This window comes from Triticum dicoccoides, chromosome 3A, assembly GCF_002162155.2.
Source record: "Triticum dicoccoides isolate Atlit2015 ecotype Zavitan chromosome 3A, WEW_v2.0, whole genome shotgun sequence".
Lineage (NCBI taxonomy): Eukaryota > Viridiplantae > Streptophyta > Magnoliopsida > Poales > Poaceae > Triticum > Triticum dicoccoides.
The window spans coordinates 204,072,178-204,088,524 of NC_041384.1; the positions used below are offsets into that span (position 1 = coordinate 204,072,178).

Here is a 16,347-nt window from a genome sequence, read left to right on the forward strand (position 1 = left end):
GGCGTTGAGGTCGGGGTCGGGGGCGGCGTCCCGGGCGGCGTTGAGGTCGGCGGCGGGGCCGGCGTTGAATTTGGGGTCGGGGGTGGCGTGGGGAGAGCGCGCGGCGGCCGAGGGGCGACGGCGGCGGCAAGAGTGTAGTTGATTTGGGGGATGAAGTGGCCGTGGGGAAGGACGAACCGCGTGGTTAAGTCAGAAGTACCAGTAGCGCGTTTCAGAAAAGGCGCTACTGCTACGTTAGCTACAACGCATTCTGGAATACACGCTGCAGCTAAGGAGATTAGCAGTAGTGCCGGGCCATTATACGCGCTACTGCTAGGTTGGGTTAGCCATGTGCGCCCAGTTCAAACGTAGCAGCAGCGCTTTTCGCTAGTACACGCTACTGCTAAAGTCATAACAGTAGCGTGGTTTATTTACGCGCGCTGCTACTAAGTAGCAGCAGCGCTTGATTTTGTACAGCGCTACTGTTAAAAATCTGTGTATAGGCTTTTCCTTAGTAGTGCAAGTTATGCATCAGGGCAAATGACACCGAAGTAAGTTAGCTCGGTATAATATCTCAAATACAAACATCCAGTAGGAAGATGAAATGTGGATCATGGGGCCACATGCCAGCGGCCGCATTGTACTGCATTTTCGGACCGGTGACCTACGGCCATTGTATCTAAAATCTTCCCCTTGTTTGCATCAGGAGTAATAATCAGAGTATAAGCCGTCATTCCGCACAGGCTAGAGGAGGGCATTCTACCTGAACTGAAGAATGTTTAGTTCCTCGGGAGAAACGGTCTTTTATTTTCAAAATATCGTGTGGACATTGCGATCATCCTGTACGTGCGTGCAGCACAAGGTTTGTTAGTCCTGCACCTAACCACTCCTGACAGGCTGACGCTGCACAAATTTTTGCCATGTCTTCATCGTGAGTTCAGACTTCAAAGCATGCACCTACCTCTTCCTCTCTCTATCTCCCTCTAGTTCACCCAGAAGAAGAAGAAAAAAGGCAAACAACGAAGGTTGGAATCAGACACCCAATGCCGTCGAAACAACCAAACTAATATGCCGTGCGGGTTCAAATTTGAATAACACAACTGAAATATCAACAAACTTGGAGAAGTAACAGATGGAGGAAACCCAATTCTATAACTTAAATTCCAGGCCGAAATGGAGGATCTCTCTGTCAACCGAACCGAACCGAACCGTCACCATCGTCCTACGCAACAACAGCAGGGGGCAAAAAATTCTCGGACTTAGCTCTAATGGGGGGCGCGCGGCTGACCGATCATAGACTAGAGCCATCCGAGATGTAAATCGACGGAACGACAGGGAGTTTATTGCAAAAATGCCAGTGCTGACCAGTCCAAGCTCTGGACTGCCACTTGTCGTGCTGTGATTCGCTCTGGACCAAATCATCACATAGGGTGTCAAGTTCTGGGAGCCCTCAGTGACATTTTGCAAGTTTTGGACTAAATCATCACATCTCGTGCAAGTTCATGGATCTGGGGTGCTATTACCTCTTATTTATTTATTATAACAGCATCGAGCAATCATCTCAATCATGGTGAGCGTGTCGGTGTCACCTACCTTCGATCATGGCGAGCACGGAACGTAGAAAAGAAAACTGGTCGGATGGAATCATCTTGCTTTATTTGGCACCGGGAGCGTGGTCCAGCGGACCCAATGCAATCAATAAGATGGGTGATAGACTCGGTAATGGACTCAACAAGTGCTGGAAAAGTAAGCAAGCCGAAGCAATCAAAACAAATAAAATGGAATACACCTGATGAAGGCGTGATGAAGATTAATGTAGATGCATCCTTTGATGATGTTTCCTGTCAAGGTTCGACTGGGCTGGTTATTCGGGATAGGGAGGGTGCATTACTTCGTGCACAAGCCCTTTGGTATAATTTTGTAGCTAGCTCACAGTCCATGGAAGCAGAAGCAATTCGAGATGAGGATCGAATGGCTATTGAGAGAGGTTTCAGCAAAGTTGAGGTGGAAACTGATGCTCAAGCTATTGTTAAGTTGTGGGAGTCGGATACCTTTGATCGTTCGGAGATAGCTGGCATTCTTCAAGAGATCAGGGAGCTTTATCAATTTGAGAGTTTTAGGCTGAAATTTGTACGTAGAGAAGCTAGTGAAGCGGCTCATTTATGTGCGACGCAGGCGACAAGTGTTAGAAGAAGATGTTTATGGCTTAATTACACTCATGTTTTTTTAATGAACACGTTGTATCGTGACTGTATGCCTGCTTAAGTAAGCAATAAAACTCTTTTATGTTGCAAAAGAAAAATTGATTTAATTTTAGCTATATAGTACTTCCTCTGTAAAGGAATCTAAACGCTGTTATATTTCTTTACGGAGGGAGCAGTATACTCCTATATATAGATGTGGAGGGGGAAAAAAGAGTCATGCACACAAAGTCACACACCATGTATCTTCTTAATACTGTTTCTTGCCAGGGACATGACAATGAACACCGCAAATGCAATTATACTACCTTCAAGATTAGCATCTCCTAAAAGAAACGATCATCAATACTAATAATCCCTCAAAAAGGTACTAGTATCTTCTAAAAATAATACAATACGTTCTTGAGGTTTAGCATGTACTACTGCCAGCAAACAGTTTGCCAGAAAAATATCAACGTGCTCTCCAAGATAATAGAAAAAATCAAGAAGAATCTTCGTAGGCACATGGTGCTACGCTATGGATAGCTGAGAAAGCTTAACGGCAAGATACACTCGGCAGTCGCGATCACGCATTAATCCACACGCAAAAGAAGTCACACCATGCTCCATCAAACAGTCTTGAATAGCAAATTTAGCATCACAGGCAAGCAAGTCCAGAATATCTCCAGCCCAATAATCTCCGTTGCATTTCGGAGAGGAGAAACATAACAGGCTGTTGATCCTCAAGTCATCAAGTGCTACAGCAGATTTGTTTCAAATAAAAAGTGCTACTGCAGATTATCAGGTCGAGCTCCTACAACAGAGTCCTTTTATTGACCTGGAGTCCCGGACAAACGTTCGTTCATTGCCAAATTCATGAACACAAAAGTTGCAATCAGTCCAAAAATCAGAAATGCAGCTCAAGACTGCGCAAATGCTAAGCCGAGCTCTATGTTTTCACCATCACAACAGCTTGACACCAGATTCTCTGACAGAATCTATAACAGCCTTGACTTTCCCGTGGTACTTCTGCTCTCTCTTCATGTGGATGGACACGGCAGGTATCCCCTTGAGCAGCAGGCGCTCCCCCAGCAACTTCCCAATCTTTGCGGCGGCAGATACGTCGCGGGTCGACTCCAAGTTCGGTCTCAGCAGCTTCTCCTGCGAGCTTGCAGAACACGCGACGGTTGCTGTTGGGGTATGGATGACCTGGGCAGTTACATACTTGTTCGAGAAATGCATCCTCAAAAGGTAGGGCTTGAGAAAACCGACGATCCTAGCGGCCCTGTCTGGTGGAGGGACGACCATTGTTACTGGTTTCTCTGTAGCAAGGTAACAAGCAGCACGTATTAGTCAATTGACAATGTGAATACATTTCAATTACCCAATCTATAAACCAGTTTTAAATTATCAGCGGTCGATGTTAAAAATCAGGATATCAGAACACACTGAGGAATACAGTATTAATGCAATTGCTAAACAATTCATAAAACAAATTCTTGCCACTGGTGTAGACAGGGAGCGGCAGTGCATGATAAATTGACGATCTTAAAAGAAAGAGAATGAAATCAATAGCAGGTGCAAAATCCAAGTAAAGTTGCCTGCTAAGTAGATAACCTGATACTGAATCTAGTACTTAGCTCCAGTGTTTGAACCATTGTGACAAGGAGCTATACCAGGAAACTCGCACAACCTTTTTGCTCATACACAATAGCTAATAGATAAGAATCTTGATTTGCACAGTTGCACCTTAGGTGTGTTTGGTTTGAGTCCAAGCCACTGCTCCAAATACCGGTCAGTTAACTGTAGAGTAGTTAACTGTTATTCGGACCCCTCAGATACGAGAACGTGCTATTCGAGCCATTAACTGGTAGGTCCAGTTAATTTGTCTGACAAGCCGATTTATCAGCTGTCAGGCCGAATTATTGGCTGGGCTAATTAACTACTAGGCATTTTTTAGCCCAAAACTAGGCCATTCCCTTCCTACTTTTCAATGTTCAGGTTTATAAACTTCCAGATCGGCTGCAACATCATTAGAACATCAAGGCAACAATTTTCCTTGTTGCTATGTAGCCTAGGATTGCGTATTTAGACACTCAGTACATTGCACGTCGCTGTATAGCCTAGGATATATAGATATGGCCCTAGTTATACCTCCCGATAAATGGGTTACCGATAAATTCAGTAAAAATGGCCTATTCGCCCATTAATCCCTACTCAGCACCCAACTGATATGGTACCAGTTACCGATAGCCTGAACATTGGTCCAAGCCAAGAGATACAAAAATGTTGGCTAGGCAAAATATTGGATATGGTTTTGGTTGTCAAAGTTCTGGCCTATGTTGGCAAGGAAGTTCACTGGGAGTCGCCTAAGGAGCATGAGTATATGGAGAGTTTGGCAAACCATGTAGATGCCTATGAGAGGTATTAATTTGGACACTGTGACATCATGAGCAAGAAATTGATGCGGTTAATTTAGGCATAGGCCAAACATAGCCTGAACAATGTAGCTATGAGAATAGTGTTCTAGTTGATATGCATTTTTTTTAATATAATGCAGCAGCAGTAACTTAATTGACAGACATAAAACTCTAAATGAAGTTGCCAACATTGATATCAGAATACTTAGCGCCAAACAAACCAAGGCAGAATTTAGCAGGTTCATTTAGAGGAAGCTTAATCACACTGTCTTTTGAGGTATGATGACCAGACATGTCAACTTCAGCAAAATGAATAGGATATTACACCATGAAATTTAGATTTCAGCCAAATTATCTAGAGTGGCAATATCTAATGGCTAAGAAGGAAAATTTATGCATTCATGAGGCAGAAACAGAGTGATTTGTCCCAAAAGAACTAAAAGACTTTCAGAGTGACTCACTACACTGAGCCAGTAACCCGAAGCCGGAAAGGATTGTCACTGAGTGAAGCCAAGACCTTAATATGCCCCAGCAATGCTAGGCTCCAATAAACATCAGTACCGAATAGGGCTCTACACATTTCAGTTTACCAGTACACATGGCACCTAATGAATTCCAGCTCAAGATTTTTCAAATAAAAACATGGCAGTTAAGTATGCAGAAACTGGATCAAGCGTGCTGCGTGCAGACCTAAACATAAGAATTAGCGACACTTAATTCTCGGGCCATATCAAATTAACAGCCACAGAACCAAATTATCGAACCCATCTGGTGAAGATGTGTTTCAAAATGAGTTGAGCTCTACCACGGAATGGCAGAATACCACTGGTGAATCAACGCATAGGTAAACCGATACGGATCTCACGAGAAGTGCAGCCTGACTATATCTGTATTACGACTTTATGAGAGAGGTGGCCTACCTCGGAGAGCACGTGGGGCCGGAGTCGTACCGCGCGGCGAGCCGGGGATGCAGCGGACAGCGCAGGGCGGCGGCGGCGGCGCGCGGCGCGACGTGGGTGGCGAAGCCGATCAGAACATGGACGGGGCGGCGGCTGCAGGGTTAGAGGAGGAATGGACGCGATGCGATGCGATTAGACTAGTAACGGCCCGGTTAGGCCCAGGAATATGGTCGTTGTTTGGGGGTGAGCCCAGCTCGTTTCTTATCCAGGCCCACATTGTGAACCGCCTCCAGTACCGGGACAAGAAAGGAGAAGTGAGTAGTAGCTCGGAGATCGGCGGGCGGCGGCTATGGCGATGGCGGCGGCATCAGCGGGCGGCGAGCCGGTAGAGCCGCAGTCGTTGAAGAAGCTGAGTCTCAAGTCGCTGAGACGCTCCCTCGACCTCTTCGCGCCCACCCACTCCCTCCCCTTCGCTCCCGACGCCGAGAGGTAAGCCAGCTCGCTCGCCCCCCTTCCTTAACCCCCCCAAACCCTAGCCCACTTGTGCTAACCTCTTCTCTTCGCTTGCTCTCTATCTCGCGGCAGCAAACGGATTCGCGTCAGCTGCAAGGTTCGTGGCCTCGTCTCGGCTCTCTACTGGTTATGTTCCTACCTTTGTCTGCACATAAGCGGCGGCCCTGAGAATTTGGTGGTCGGGTGGTTTCTCGCAGGTGAATGCGGAGTACGGCGCGGTCAAGAACCTGCCGACCGACCAGGGCCGAGCGCAGGGGAAGGGCGCCGCCGCTCCTTCCAATGCGTTGGCGCTTCTAGGTATTTTTTTGCTGCCCTTCTTGAATGAGAAGTCCCTGCCGCTTTTCAAATTGAACAACAGAAATTCACTAGCTATATCAGGACTTTTGATGCTCGTTAGTAATGACCGCTAGGCAAAAGAAACAATGGGGATTTCAAGAACAGGAATAACGGCTGAAATTCTAGCGAATTTCATTGTAGATTGTTTACAGGATGATAAAAATTATCTTTGTCAGGCACACAAGACACAAAAGATGCTCCTAGGGAAGGCACTAGTAATGCCATTATCCCTGCACCGCTTATGCTTCCTAAAGCACCGTAAGTGCATCCATGTTCTCTTGTCTGTTGTTAATATGTTGATGTTCCTTTTTATTGCTACTGAAGTTTCCTCTTTGATTTTTCATCAGTGAATCTGCAGTGCCTGGCAAAAATACAACCGTATTGTCGATTCCTGGGTCATCTGATAGGTTTGTTCACTTGCATTTCCCTCTATGGCTGTCTGGTCATCATACAACATGGCTTCCATATTATTTCTGATATTCTATCAAGTGTGTCAACTGTGAAATATTTGTAATGTGCAGTTCCTGGCTGTTACTTTAAATTGCTCATGTCTTGATATGTCTTTTAGATTCTCGACATCTGCACTGATGGAAAGGTTGCCAAGTAGATGGCCTAAACCTGTATGGCATGCTCCCTGGAAGAACTATCGGGTAATTATCTTTCATTCAAGTGTCACTTCCATATTGTGTGTTATAGCTTGTTTGGCACCCCAGGGACAGGTTCTTGGCATATCGGTGCCGTATTTGGACTGGAAAAAAGATTTATTTTGACCTTTTGAGCATCCATGCAATTCTACTATCCATCTGTGAATATTTAAATTGGTTAAAATCGTTAAACCCTCTCATGTTCTTCTGCATATTTGGTTGGAATTAAACTGGTATATGGGAGCATCTTGGTTCTCACTAAGTGATAAATTACATCATTTCTTTTCCAGAATTATTGTTGATGGTAGTTCTAAACGTATGCAGGTTATCAGTGGCCACTTGGGCTGGGTGCGATCTATAGCATTTGATCCAGGCAATGAATGGTTCTGTACTGGTTCTGCTGATAGAACAATAAAGGTGAGCCCTACAGCCTGCACTCCTGTCTTGGAATTTGGAAATTAAGTTGAATTCATGTATGCGTGCAACTAGTTATATCATAACATGCATTGGCACTGTTAGTGGCTCAGAGGCTTGTTTACAGGTGTCCTCACTTTTCTAATGTTTTATACTTCTATTTGCATGATGCAGTTATTCCCAGTTTCCGGAATCTTGTTTGAACTAATATAATAATTATATTGCTATTCTGTTGGCGAATTCTCATGAGAAACAGAAAATAGTGCATGTACAATTTATTATCTGTTTATGCTTCTGGTGGGTTTTATTTTGACATCAATCTTCCATTTGCATTTTTTTGCTTTGTGCAAGGCCAACCGCTACTATAAGGGTCACTAAACTATCTCCCTCTTCCCTTATTTTGCATTTGTACATTAAGCTAGCAATCCAACTGCCCAACATGTCATACTACTTTCCTGTGTAGTTCATTGATTGATCTTCTGACAACTGGGTTGTGTAGATATGGGACCTGGCATCAGGAATGTTGAAGCTGACACTAACTGGTCATATTGAACAAGTCCGTGGTAAGTTGTTCTTGGTTTTGGATTGCAGGGCCTTCAGGCACTCAGCCCCCTTTCAGATTTCTTTTGCTTTTGCCTCAATCTGAAAGTTTGTAACTGAGGGGTGTAATGTGCATTTATGTAGGACTTGCTGTCAGTCAGCGGCACACATATTTATTTTCTGCTGGTGATGACAAACAAGTAAAATGTTGGGATCTTGAACAAAATAAGGTCTGTTTTATTATTTACTCGTGTTTAGCATGTGGCATATCGGCATTCTTGATATTTTGTCTGTATTCTCTGTAAAGGTTATTCGGTCTTATCATGGGCATCTGAGTGGGGTTTACTGCTTAGCTCTCCATCCAACAATTGATGTCTTGCTGACAGGTGGTCGAGATTCAGTTTGCAGGGTAAGAAATTACTCCTTACCGTGCACATTATGCAAAATTTGGCAGCACACTATGCACTAAGCTGTTCTTGTTCCATGCGCAGGTGTGGGATATCCGAACAAAGGCTCATGTTTCTGCTTTAACTGGACATGATAACACAGTTTGTTCAGTGTTTGCTCGGCCAACGGTAAGAAAGCATCTTTACTTGTCGCAACTCACTGAAATACCGAGTTTTGCTGCTTCAATACTCTTCATCTATTGGCGTCTCAAGTTTCTAATTGGAGTCTTCTGATTCTTAGTCTTCTTAAAGTTAAATAAAAAGCAGTTAAAGAATACATGCATAAAACCTTTGATTTGTTCACCATGTTATTATTTGGACTAGGCTTGGAGCTTGCTTGTGATAGTATTTTCTTGTCTATTGTGGTAGCTACTGTTAATTACCTTTTTTCTTTCTTTCTCAGGATCCACAAGTTGTCACTGGCTCACATGATACAACTATCAAGTTCTGGGATCTTGTAGCTGGTAATTCAACTATTAAACTTGACATTGTCCACCAAATGGTTCCGTTTATCTGTATCTGTTACAGTTGTTTGTTTCTCCAGGGAAAACTATGTGTACTCTTACACACCATAAGAAGTCTGTTCGGGCCATGGCACTACATCCAAAAGAGTCAGTACCCAGGGGTTCATTTTTTAAATTATTTGGTACCCGTGGATCCATATTTTCCATTATGTACATTGCTGGAACCTTTACAGTAACTTCTCTTATGTAGGAAATCATTTGCTTCAGCATCTGCCGACAACATAAAAAAGTGGAGTCTGCCCAAAGGCGAATTTCTGCACAACATGCTGTGAGTTCACTTATTTGTATCCATACTTTTTCACCTTGTCTATAAGTGACACAGTTTGTTATTTAGCTAACTGTAATTTGAAACAATTAAGTACAGCACTATATGTCAATGCAACTCAGATTCCATGATTCCATCATTTGTAATCAAAATACATTTTAGGTCTGCTTTATAACCTTCTTTGGTAAATGAGTGCGCGCCATCTATGCTGACCAGGATGTCTTTTTTGTCTTCATTTGTGTGCATTCAAATGGTTGATTAACGGGTATGAATTTGCTGGTGTTCTTATTGTAAGTTTGAATTCTAATGCCCTAGATCTACCTATGGACATTACCAAAGTCAAGTTCCTCTTATCTCAGAGTTATGGAAAACTTTTGAGGCATTTGTGCTACTCTCTCTGATCCAAATTAATTGCCGCAGCTTTAGTACAACTTTGTACTACTAAAGTTGTACTAGAGCTGCGACAATTAATATGGATCGAAGGGAGTATTTGTTTTAGCAATTTCAAAAGTATATTATTGTTATTCTGTAATATCAAAACATGCCACTTGCCCTAGATAATGACCATCCGGTGTCTTGGTCTCATCCTGCTCAACATTGATTCCTGACAATGCCACTAGTATTGCTACTACAAAGTGCAAACGGAGAACTCACACAGTTTGGCATAAGTTGCATTCATCTTTCATAATCCAATATATTGCATTGCCCCTCTAGTCACGATTTCAACATCTGGATGTGATTTTTTTGCTCAGTCCAACATCCTCATGCACTAAACTTCTCATCTGTTATCACCTTCAGGTCCCAGCAAAAAACAATTCTAAATGCAATGGCTGTTAATGAGGATGGTGTCCTGGCAACTGCAGGTAAATGCATTGACAGAGTGCCATATTCTTCCAACCTTTTGGGCTCCCCATCATGCTTTCTCAAGTGTAGATGTTTTATTTGGTGATCTACAGTCACAGCTGTGTTCTTTATGCCTTATCTATTGCATGAATCCTGTTCATTTCTAGTAAGATGTTATGGGACATTGTGTAGAAGAACCACATTTTACAATCTCTAGCATGTTCGTGGAGTTCAGACCATTTATGTAGAACAAAATCTTACGTTTCTTTTGCAGGGGATAATGGAAGCATGTGGTTTTGGGATTGGAAGAGCGGCCACAATTTTCAGCAAGAACAGACTATTGTCCAGCCTGGTACGTACTACTACGCATTCCGCATTGGTTGACAGGCTCACAAGTGATATTCAGCTCGGCCATTTTGATTTTTTATGAAGTTTTTCCTCTTATGAGGGGTTCTGAATAATGATGTATCAGAAATGCTAGTGACACTGGCAAAACTGGTCTAACCTTGATGTTTGTTTACAGCTGGAATCACTGATTATCTGCATCCATGTTGTCTTGAATTTCAGGATCATTGGAGAGTGAAGCATGTATATATGCCCTTTCTTATGATAATAGTGGATCAAGGCTTGTGACATGCGAGGCAGATAAAACAATAAAGATGTGGAAAGAAGATTTAACAGCAACACCAGAAACCCACCCTGTCAACTTCAAGCCACCAAAAGACATCCGGAGATATTGATTGCCACATAAGTTACAAGATTTGTTTCGACCACCCAAATTCTACCCTTTGGTTGAGTGTTCACCTCCTTTATGGCGGTGTTCAAGCCCTAACGTCCCTGTTGTATAATACAGATGGTGTTCTAGTATTTATTGCTGAATCTGAAGCATGTTTTCTAGTTCAAATATATTTTGTTCTATGCATTGGGAATTTTTGTGATCTATCAAAATTGAATTTCTGCAGCTGTAGTGGTGTTTGTAAGTCACTACAGGTTCTCTGTAAGATTGAGATCTTGCTAATGCTTCAGGCTAGGTTCAACAGTATGATTTTTTTCACCTAACATCATTATTGAGGCTTGCGAAAAGCTTAACGTGGATGATGTATTATTCCATGCTGAAAGCTCTTCGGTTGCTGCTGGTGCAGTTATTCGCGATGAGTTGGATTATTTTTCTTTTTTCTTTTTGCTGCTGCCTAAGCATTGTTTGATTCAAGCTGACAAGTTGGTTGCAATACGACTGGAAGGCTTGATGTGTATCTCGATGTAGAAACCTGCAATTAGTCAAAATCTGTAGTTCATGGAGAAACGAGGACTACTGAAAGCTAATGCTGATGGGTTTATCTGGGGATAGTATAACCATGGTGGCTGGTGTGTCATAAATCCGTGGCTATAGAGGAGAAGTGATCACAGCAAAGGCCGGAAGCAAATCCATTCAGTGCTGAATGCATTTTATCTTGCCACGAACCTGGGAATCATGAACCTGATTCATAAAAATGGATGCTATCTTCTCGCTCAGGCTATCAGTCCGGTACCCTGGAGTGCCCGTCCAAAATATTGGCGTTGACTGCCCTTGGGAAGCTGTTTGCATGGACACAGAAACTTTGGTGAGCCCAGCCCTCCTCGCGTTGTTCGCTAGTTCATTTCCACGCCATCTTTTTGATGAGACGGGGGCGGCCAAATCCTGCGCCAATTATTTGGCATGGCCCGGATTGGCAGGGCCAGCTCAGGCGCAAGCCAAACAGCCCAAAAATAATTTGCTATTGGCGGAAAGGCAAATTGGGAATAGGTTGCTAAGTTACTACAATGAGGTATTGAGGTGTCAACTTTGGATGCAAGGGAATCCCATGGCTGGGCATATGTGTATTCCGGCACCAAAATGTGATAGCTAATACATCCAGTTTTCTCTAAAAACCGACTTCTTCTCCACATAGTTCAAACTTTCCACACGAGTATGATGGGAATCTTTTTTTGCAGCGATGCAATGTACCAGATTACTTTCAAATTTCAAAAGGCGAAAAACAATTCCAAACCAACATCTGACCTTCTCAAGATATCAAGGTTTACCCCAAAAAAGGGATATCAAGGTTTACCCATCAACACTTCAGTTCTCAACCTAACGAGAATAAAGTTAAAGCAGTTAGCTGAAACCAACATTAGTCACTGCAGCAGGGCCTACTCTGTCTCCACCAATAAGAATTCCTAGCGAGCGTGGGTTCACTTGAGATGGCACTCGTAGTCTGATCTGACCATAGCAAAAAAATTACAGCTCGTAAAATGATTCGACCTAGCTATTCACATCTGAGAAACCTCTACTGGCCTAACTAGGCTCTCCGTAAGGCTTTGCGTAGCTCTGTTTGATAGTCACCAAACTGAATGCCAGTAGGAGGATGCATGTTGAAAACGTAAGCGACTGGTGCTGATACTTGCATCCCATTTGGATAACTTGGGGCGTCCGAAAACCATCCCAGAGTCCCTTCATCGAACATAAATGATTCACGCAGAAAATAGAAGCATTCCCTCGCCAATCTTTCAGCCTGTAAAAATGGCAGCAAGGTCATACTCAGATAACCTGGATTAAGTTATTCAGGCAAAAGGTACAAGCAACTAAGAAAATATCTATCATTAATCAGGCACAACAGTAGTTTTTAGCTGTATATTTTGCTTCTAAGAAATTGGCATACCTGTAAGTGAACAAATTTTGTGTTGTTCATGATCAAGACAACCTGCAAATTGGGCAATGTCTCTGACAAGGTCTTGATGGCAATATGCTCAAAGAATTTCTGCAGGAGAACTCTCTCATTCATTGATTCATCAGAATCAAAATCAGCAAACCAGAAAACCCGCTGTAACTTTGCCCAAGGAACGGGTAGTTTACGTTCACCACCAAGAATCAGACGACAAGGATCAGCCACATTCTGGAGTATCATGATGCCGTTTGTCACTGAATCAGATTCCACTGAATGCAGACCAGGTGTACATGTAACTATCTTAGTGGGGTCATAATAGTGGCAAATTTTATAGGAGAACCGCAGATTTTTGTCATTCATGATAAGAACATGCCCATCTCCACCTGCAGGCAGCAACTTCGCACAACATACTGCGGTAGGCATGTCTTCTTGAGAGCATATTCCAGATGTAATAGATGAAGTTTTCATGTTCGAGGAGCCACAATCATGTGAAAATGAACAAGAGCTACCATTTCTACAACCCTGATCATAAGGAATAGCACATCAGATAAAAAGATTACAGCTCAATGAATAATAGTACTAGTAGTCAAAACATTAAACTCGGGCAGCTCAATAGATAATTTTTAAAATAGACGTGCAGTTAAATAAACACAGGCAAGCTCAATAAATAATTTTTTAATGAGCTTCAAGCTGGCATACTATCGAACTGTTGTTAATGGCATTTACTGTGTTCTAAAAAATTCATTTACCAGTTAAATCACTATTTTGTTCATAGTCTCACCAATGAGTTTCCTTGAATTACTTCATACAGTAATAGTATGTCAAAACATTAAACTCGCTAGACAGACACACACACAAACACACACACACACACACACACACACTGCAATACTAATAACATAACCCTACCAATTATAAGCTGGAACGTTAGTGACATGACCAAAAGAAAATGGGAAAAACAAACTGCTGAAAATATGGTACCTGTAATGTAAGGAAGAACTTGCATACTGGTTTGGGGGCACGAGAGGAATGAGAAAAAGGGCATGTGTTGCCTCGAGTACAGGATCCACGTATAAAGAACACACACATCTCACTTTCAACGGTTTGTTGAGCATAACCACTAACTCGTTCCCTACAAGAAACTACATTGTCCTCTGCAAGTTGTGTCTTCATCTGGAAGCCAACCAAGAATCATTATGTTTGCAACATGGTGAATAAATATTTATACTAATTTTTCTATTGAATAAGGAAATTTTGACGAAGCATGAAGTTACAACACACCTCCTTAATAAGCGCCTTCAGTACGACAACAGTGAGAGTGACCCCAAAATCAGTTGCAGAAACATAAGGGGTTGCAGCACACTTCCTCTGTGAACCCAAGTGGGAACTCTCAGATTCCAGGGAGAGTGAATTCATATCCTCTGGCTCTAGTACTTTATGGTGAAGACACACATGGTGGAATTCAGAAGGCAGAAGGTACTTAGGAGGATCGATTTCCACAAGAAAACTAGGCCTAAAACGGTGCAGTGTGCACATAACATCATCGTCTGTTGAAAAGAAAGAGTTAACCAATATCAGTATTGCTTACATTATTTATTGGAAAGTATTTGCAGTGCGCAATTTTGGTGCAAGTTCATCATACAGATCTTTTTTTTTGGAAGGAACTTCTGCATAACCCACTAGGCTACCATTTCTATATTTTACGTACATAGTTCATTTGTTCAATGATTTAAAAGAAGTAATAATTCAGGTTTGATTTGAATTCATCATCTGGCTGAGAATCTTTACATATATTCAAAGTAATAAAGCAGTAAAATACAGTGAATAGTGCAGTAGCAATAAATGCAATAGTATTGGCTTCCATAATCGAATTATTCATTTTATTTTGTCAGGATGTAATCACGATGATATAAAATTTTGATTTCTGTAAATTAACAAGATGACTTTTCCATTGCGGTGATACTGAATAGGATCGACATTGTGAATAACTTCATCCGATCTATTAATTCGATTCATCAACAAGAATATAATAGGAATTTTATCCAAACATCTCATTTATAATGATACATAATAAGTGTGAAAAATGTGCCCAGGGCACACACTACAAACATGAACAATGTGCGATCAAACTACAGTGAATTGTGCAGTAGCAATAAATGCAATAGTATTGGCTTCCATAATCGGATTATTCGTTTTATTTTATCAGGATGTAATCGCGATGACATAAAATTTTGACTTTGTAAATTCAACAAGATGACTTTTCCATCCCGGTGATACTGAATGGATTGTGAAAAACAACATCTGATCTATCAATTAGATTCATGAACAAGAATAGAATAGGAATTTTATCCAAACATCGGTACATAATAAGTGTGAAAAATGTGCCCAACAAACACTACAAACATGAACAATGTGTGATCAAATTATGCATATAGTGAGAGTAACTCATAGATGAGCACAACATTCATTTTATCTTTTTTTTATCACAAGTAGGAAGAACTTACAAATTTCAGAGATATTGTTAAGTGCTGCTGGCAAGAGGTTATGAAATGCACACCACACTTCTTCCTGTTTAGAGATAAAGGCATGATATGCTGTTGGCTCTTGTGCGTCCGCCACCATTTTCAGATACTCTTGACGATACTTGTCCTGAAACATATGAAAATGTAGTGATAAAGTAACTAATGTTTCAAACAGAAGACCATGATAAGTGCATTTTGATTCATCAATAATCATTCTCATGAAGGCCAAGACCGTAGCTTTCTAGCAACAGTCATTCACTGGGAATGGGCCTGAGAGAGTAAACTGTGTCGCTGTTGATGGAATCTTGGAAAGAGAAATGAGCAATGCATTAGTAAATGTAGTACTTTTTTAAGAACGTGCAAACAGCATTTGCACATCGAAGCAAGCTATGGAAGAGTTTTAGTTCATGGGCAAGACAATTGCACAATTCTCAAAACAAAACAGTAAATGTTTAACATAATGTGGGTTTTGAAACTTACTACTAATAACCAACTATCAGATGCAACAGGTCCTGAAAATATGCACAGTGATTACTAGAAAAAGTGAAGGCGTACCTTAAACATTCGCTGCCAAAATTGGAATGCACAAAGGTTTCCAATTAATGTAGCTTCCTTCTTGCCAATTTTCAGGTTGCTATCCTCGTCGAAGTAATTGTCTCTAAACATCTTACACTGGAAAACAGGCAGTTGGATACATATATAATATAATATATAACTAAAATACAACACAGGGATCTAAGCATTTTGCAAGAGGCAACTGAAACATACCAATGCTTGATAGCCAAAAGGTTGCAGGATAGGAAGTGGTTGGATGTCCAACATAATGCCTATTAGAATTCCTTCATGGAGAAAGCCAATCTCCGCAAATTTCAGGGCAAGAACAGAAGCATCAAACGATAATGGCAAGCTATTGAGCAAACAGCCATAAAAAGTGGGCTCATAACGCCCTCTAGGAGAAGTTGGCTTAACCAATGCATGGATTTGAACAAGTGAGTCTAGTGCATCTTGAATAACATCCAAATTTGGAGGGTCGAGAACTTTTTGCAGCACGACTGGAAAAAGTGAACTGTTAGTGAGAATATTACCTTAATGCTTAATCTAAGCCAAATAACAAGAAATGCAGTATATACCCCCCCCC

At 41.8% G+C, this 16,347-nt stretch overlaps 3 protein-coding genes across 3 annotated transcripts in view; 1 reads left to right on the forward strand and 2 right to left on the reverse strand.

Moving 5' to 3' along the window:
* Positions 1–2,803: 2,803 nt before the first annotated feature.
* Positions 2,804–5,658, reverse strand: LOC119267862 (50S ribosomal protein L18-like). The gene is made up of 2 exons (XM_037549298.1): positions 5,500–5,658; positions 2,804–3,481 (listed from the first exon to the last, which is right to left on the reverse strand). The coding sequence occupies exon 2, from the start codon at positions 3,465–3,467 to the stop codon at positions 3,123–3,125; it is 345 nt and encodes a 114-aa protein (XP_037405195.1). The 5' UTR covers positions 3,468–3,481; positions 5,500–5,658; the 3' UTR covers positions 2,804–3,122.
* A 105-nt stretch (positions 5,659–5,763) lies between these two features.
* Positions 5,764–11,062, forward strand: LOC119267863 (protein pleiotropic regulatory locus 1-like). The gene is made up of 17 exons (XM_037549299.1): positions 5,764–5,967; positions 6,064–6,088; positions 6,189–6,288; positions 6,504–6,585; positions 6,675–6,734; positions 6,896–6,977; positions 7,296–7,388; positions 7,885–7,948; positions 8,070–8,155; positions 8,233–8,334; positions 8,417–8,500; positions 8,775–8,835; positions 8,916–8,982; positions 9,086–9,163; positions 9,959–10,023; positions 10,278–10,355; positions 10,571–11,062. The coding sequence occupies exons 1-17, from the start codon at positions 5,828–5,830 to the stop codon at positions 10,741–10,743; spliced, it is 1,440 nt and encodes a 479-aa protein (XP_037405196.1). The 5' UTR covers positions 5,764–5,827; the 3' UTR covers positions 10,744–11,062.
* Positions 11,063–11,963: 901 nt separating this feature from the next.
* The window catches only part of LOC119267864 (zinc finger CCCH domain-containing protein 4-like), a 15,219-nt gene continuing 10,835 nt past the window's right edge, over positions 11,964–16,347 (reverse strand). Inside the window, exons 8-14 of the mRNA XM_037549300.1 lie at positions 15,978–16,261; positions 15,765–15,881; positions 15,192–15,336; positions 13,969–14,234; positions 13,669–13,860; positions 12,682–13,209; positions 11,964–12,534 (exon numbers count right to left, since the gene is read on the reverse strand). Coding sequence (XP_037405197.1) covers positions 12,322–12,534; positions 12,682–13,209; positions 13,669–13,860; positions 13,969–14,234; positions 15,192–15,336; positions 15,765–15,881; positions 15,978–16,261 — 1,745 coding nt within the window. The 3' untranslated portion in view covers positions 11,964–12,321. The remainder of the gene's footprint in view (positions 12,535–12,681; positions 13,210–13,668; positions 13,861–13,968; positions 14,235–15,191; positions 15,337–15,764; positions 15,882–15,977; positions 16,262–16,347) is intronic.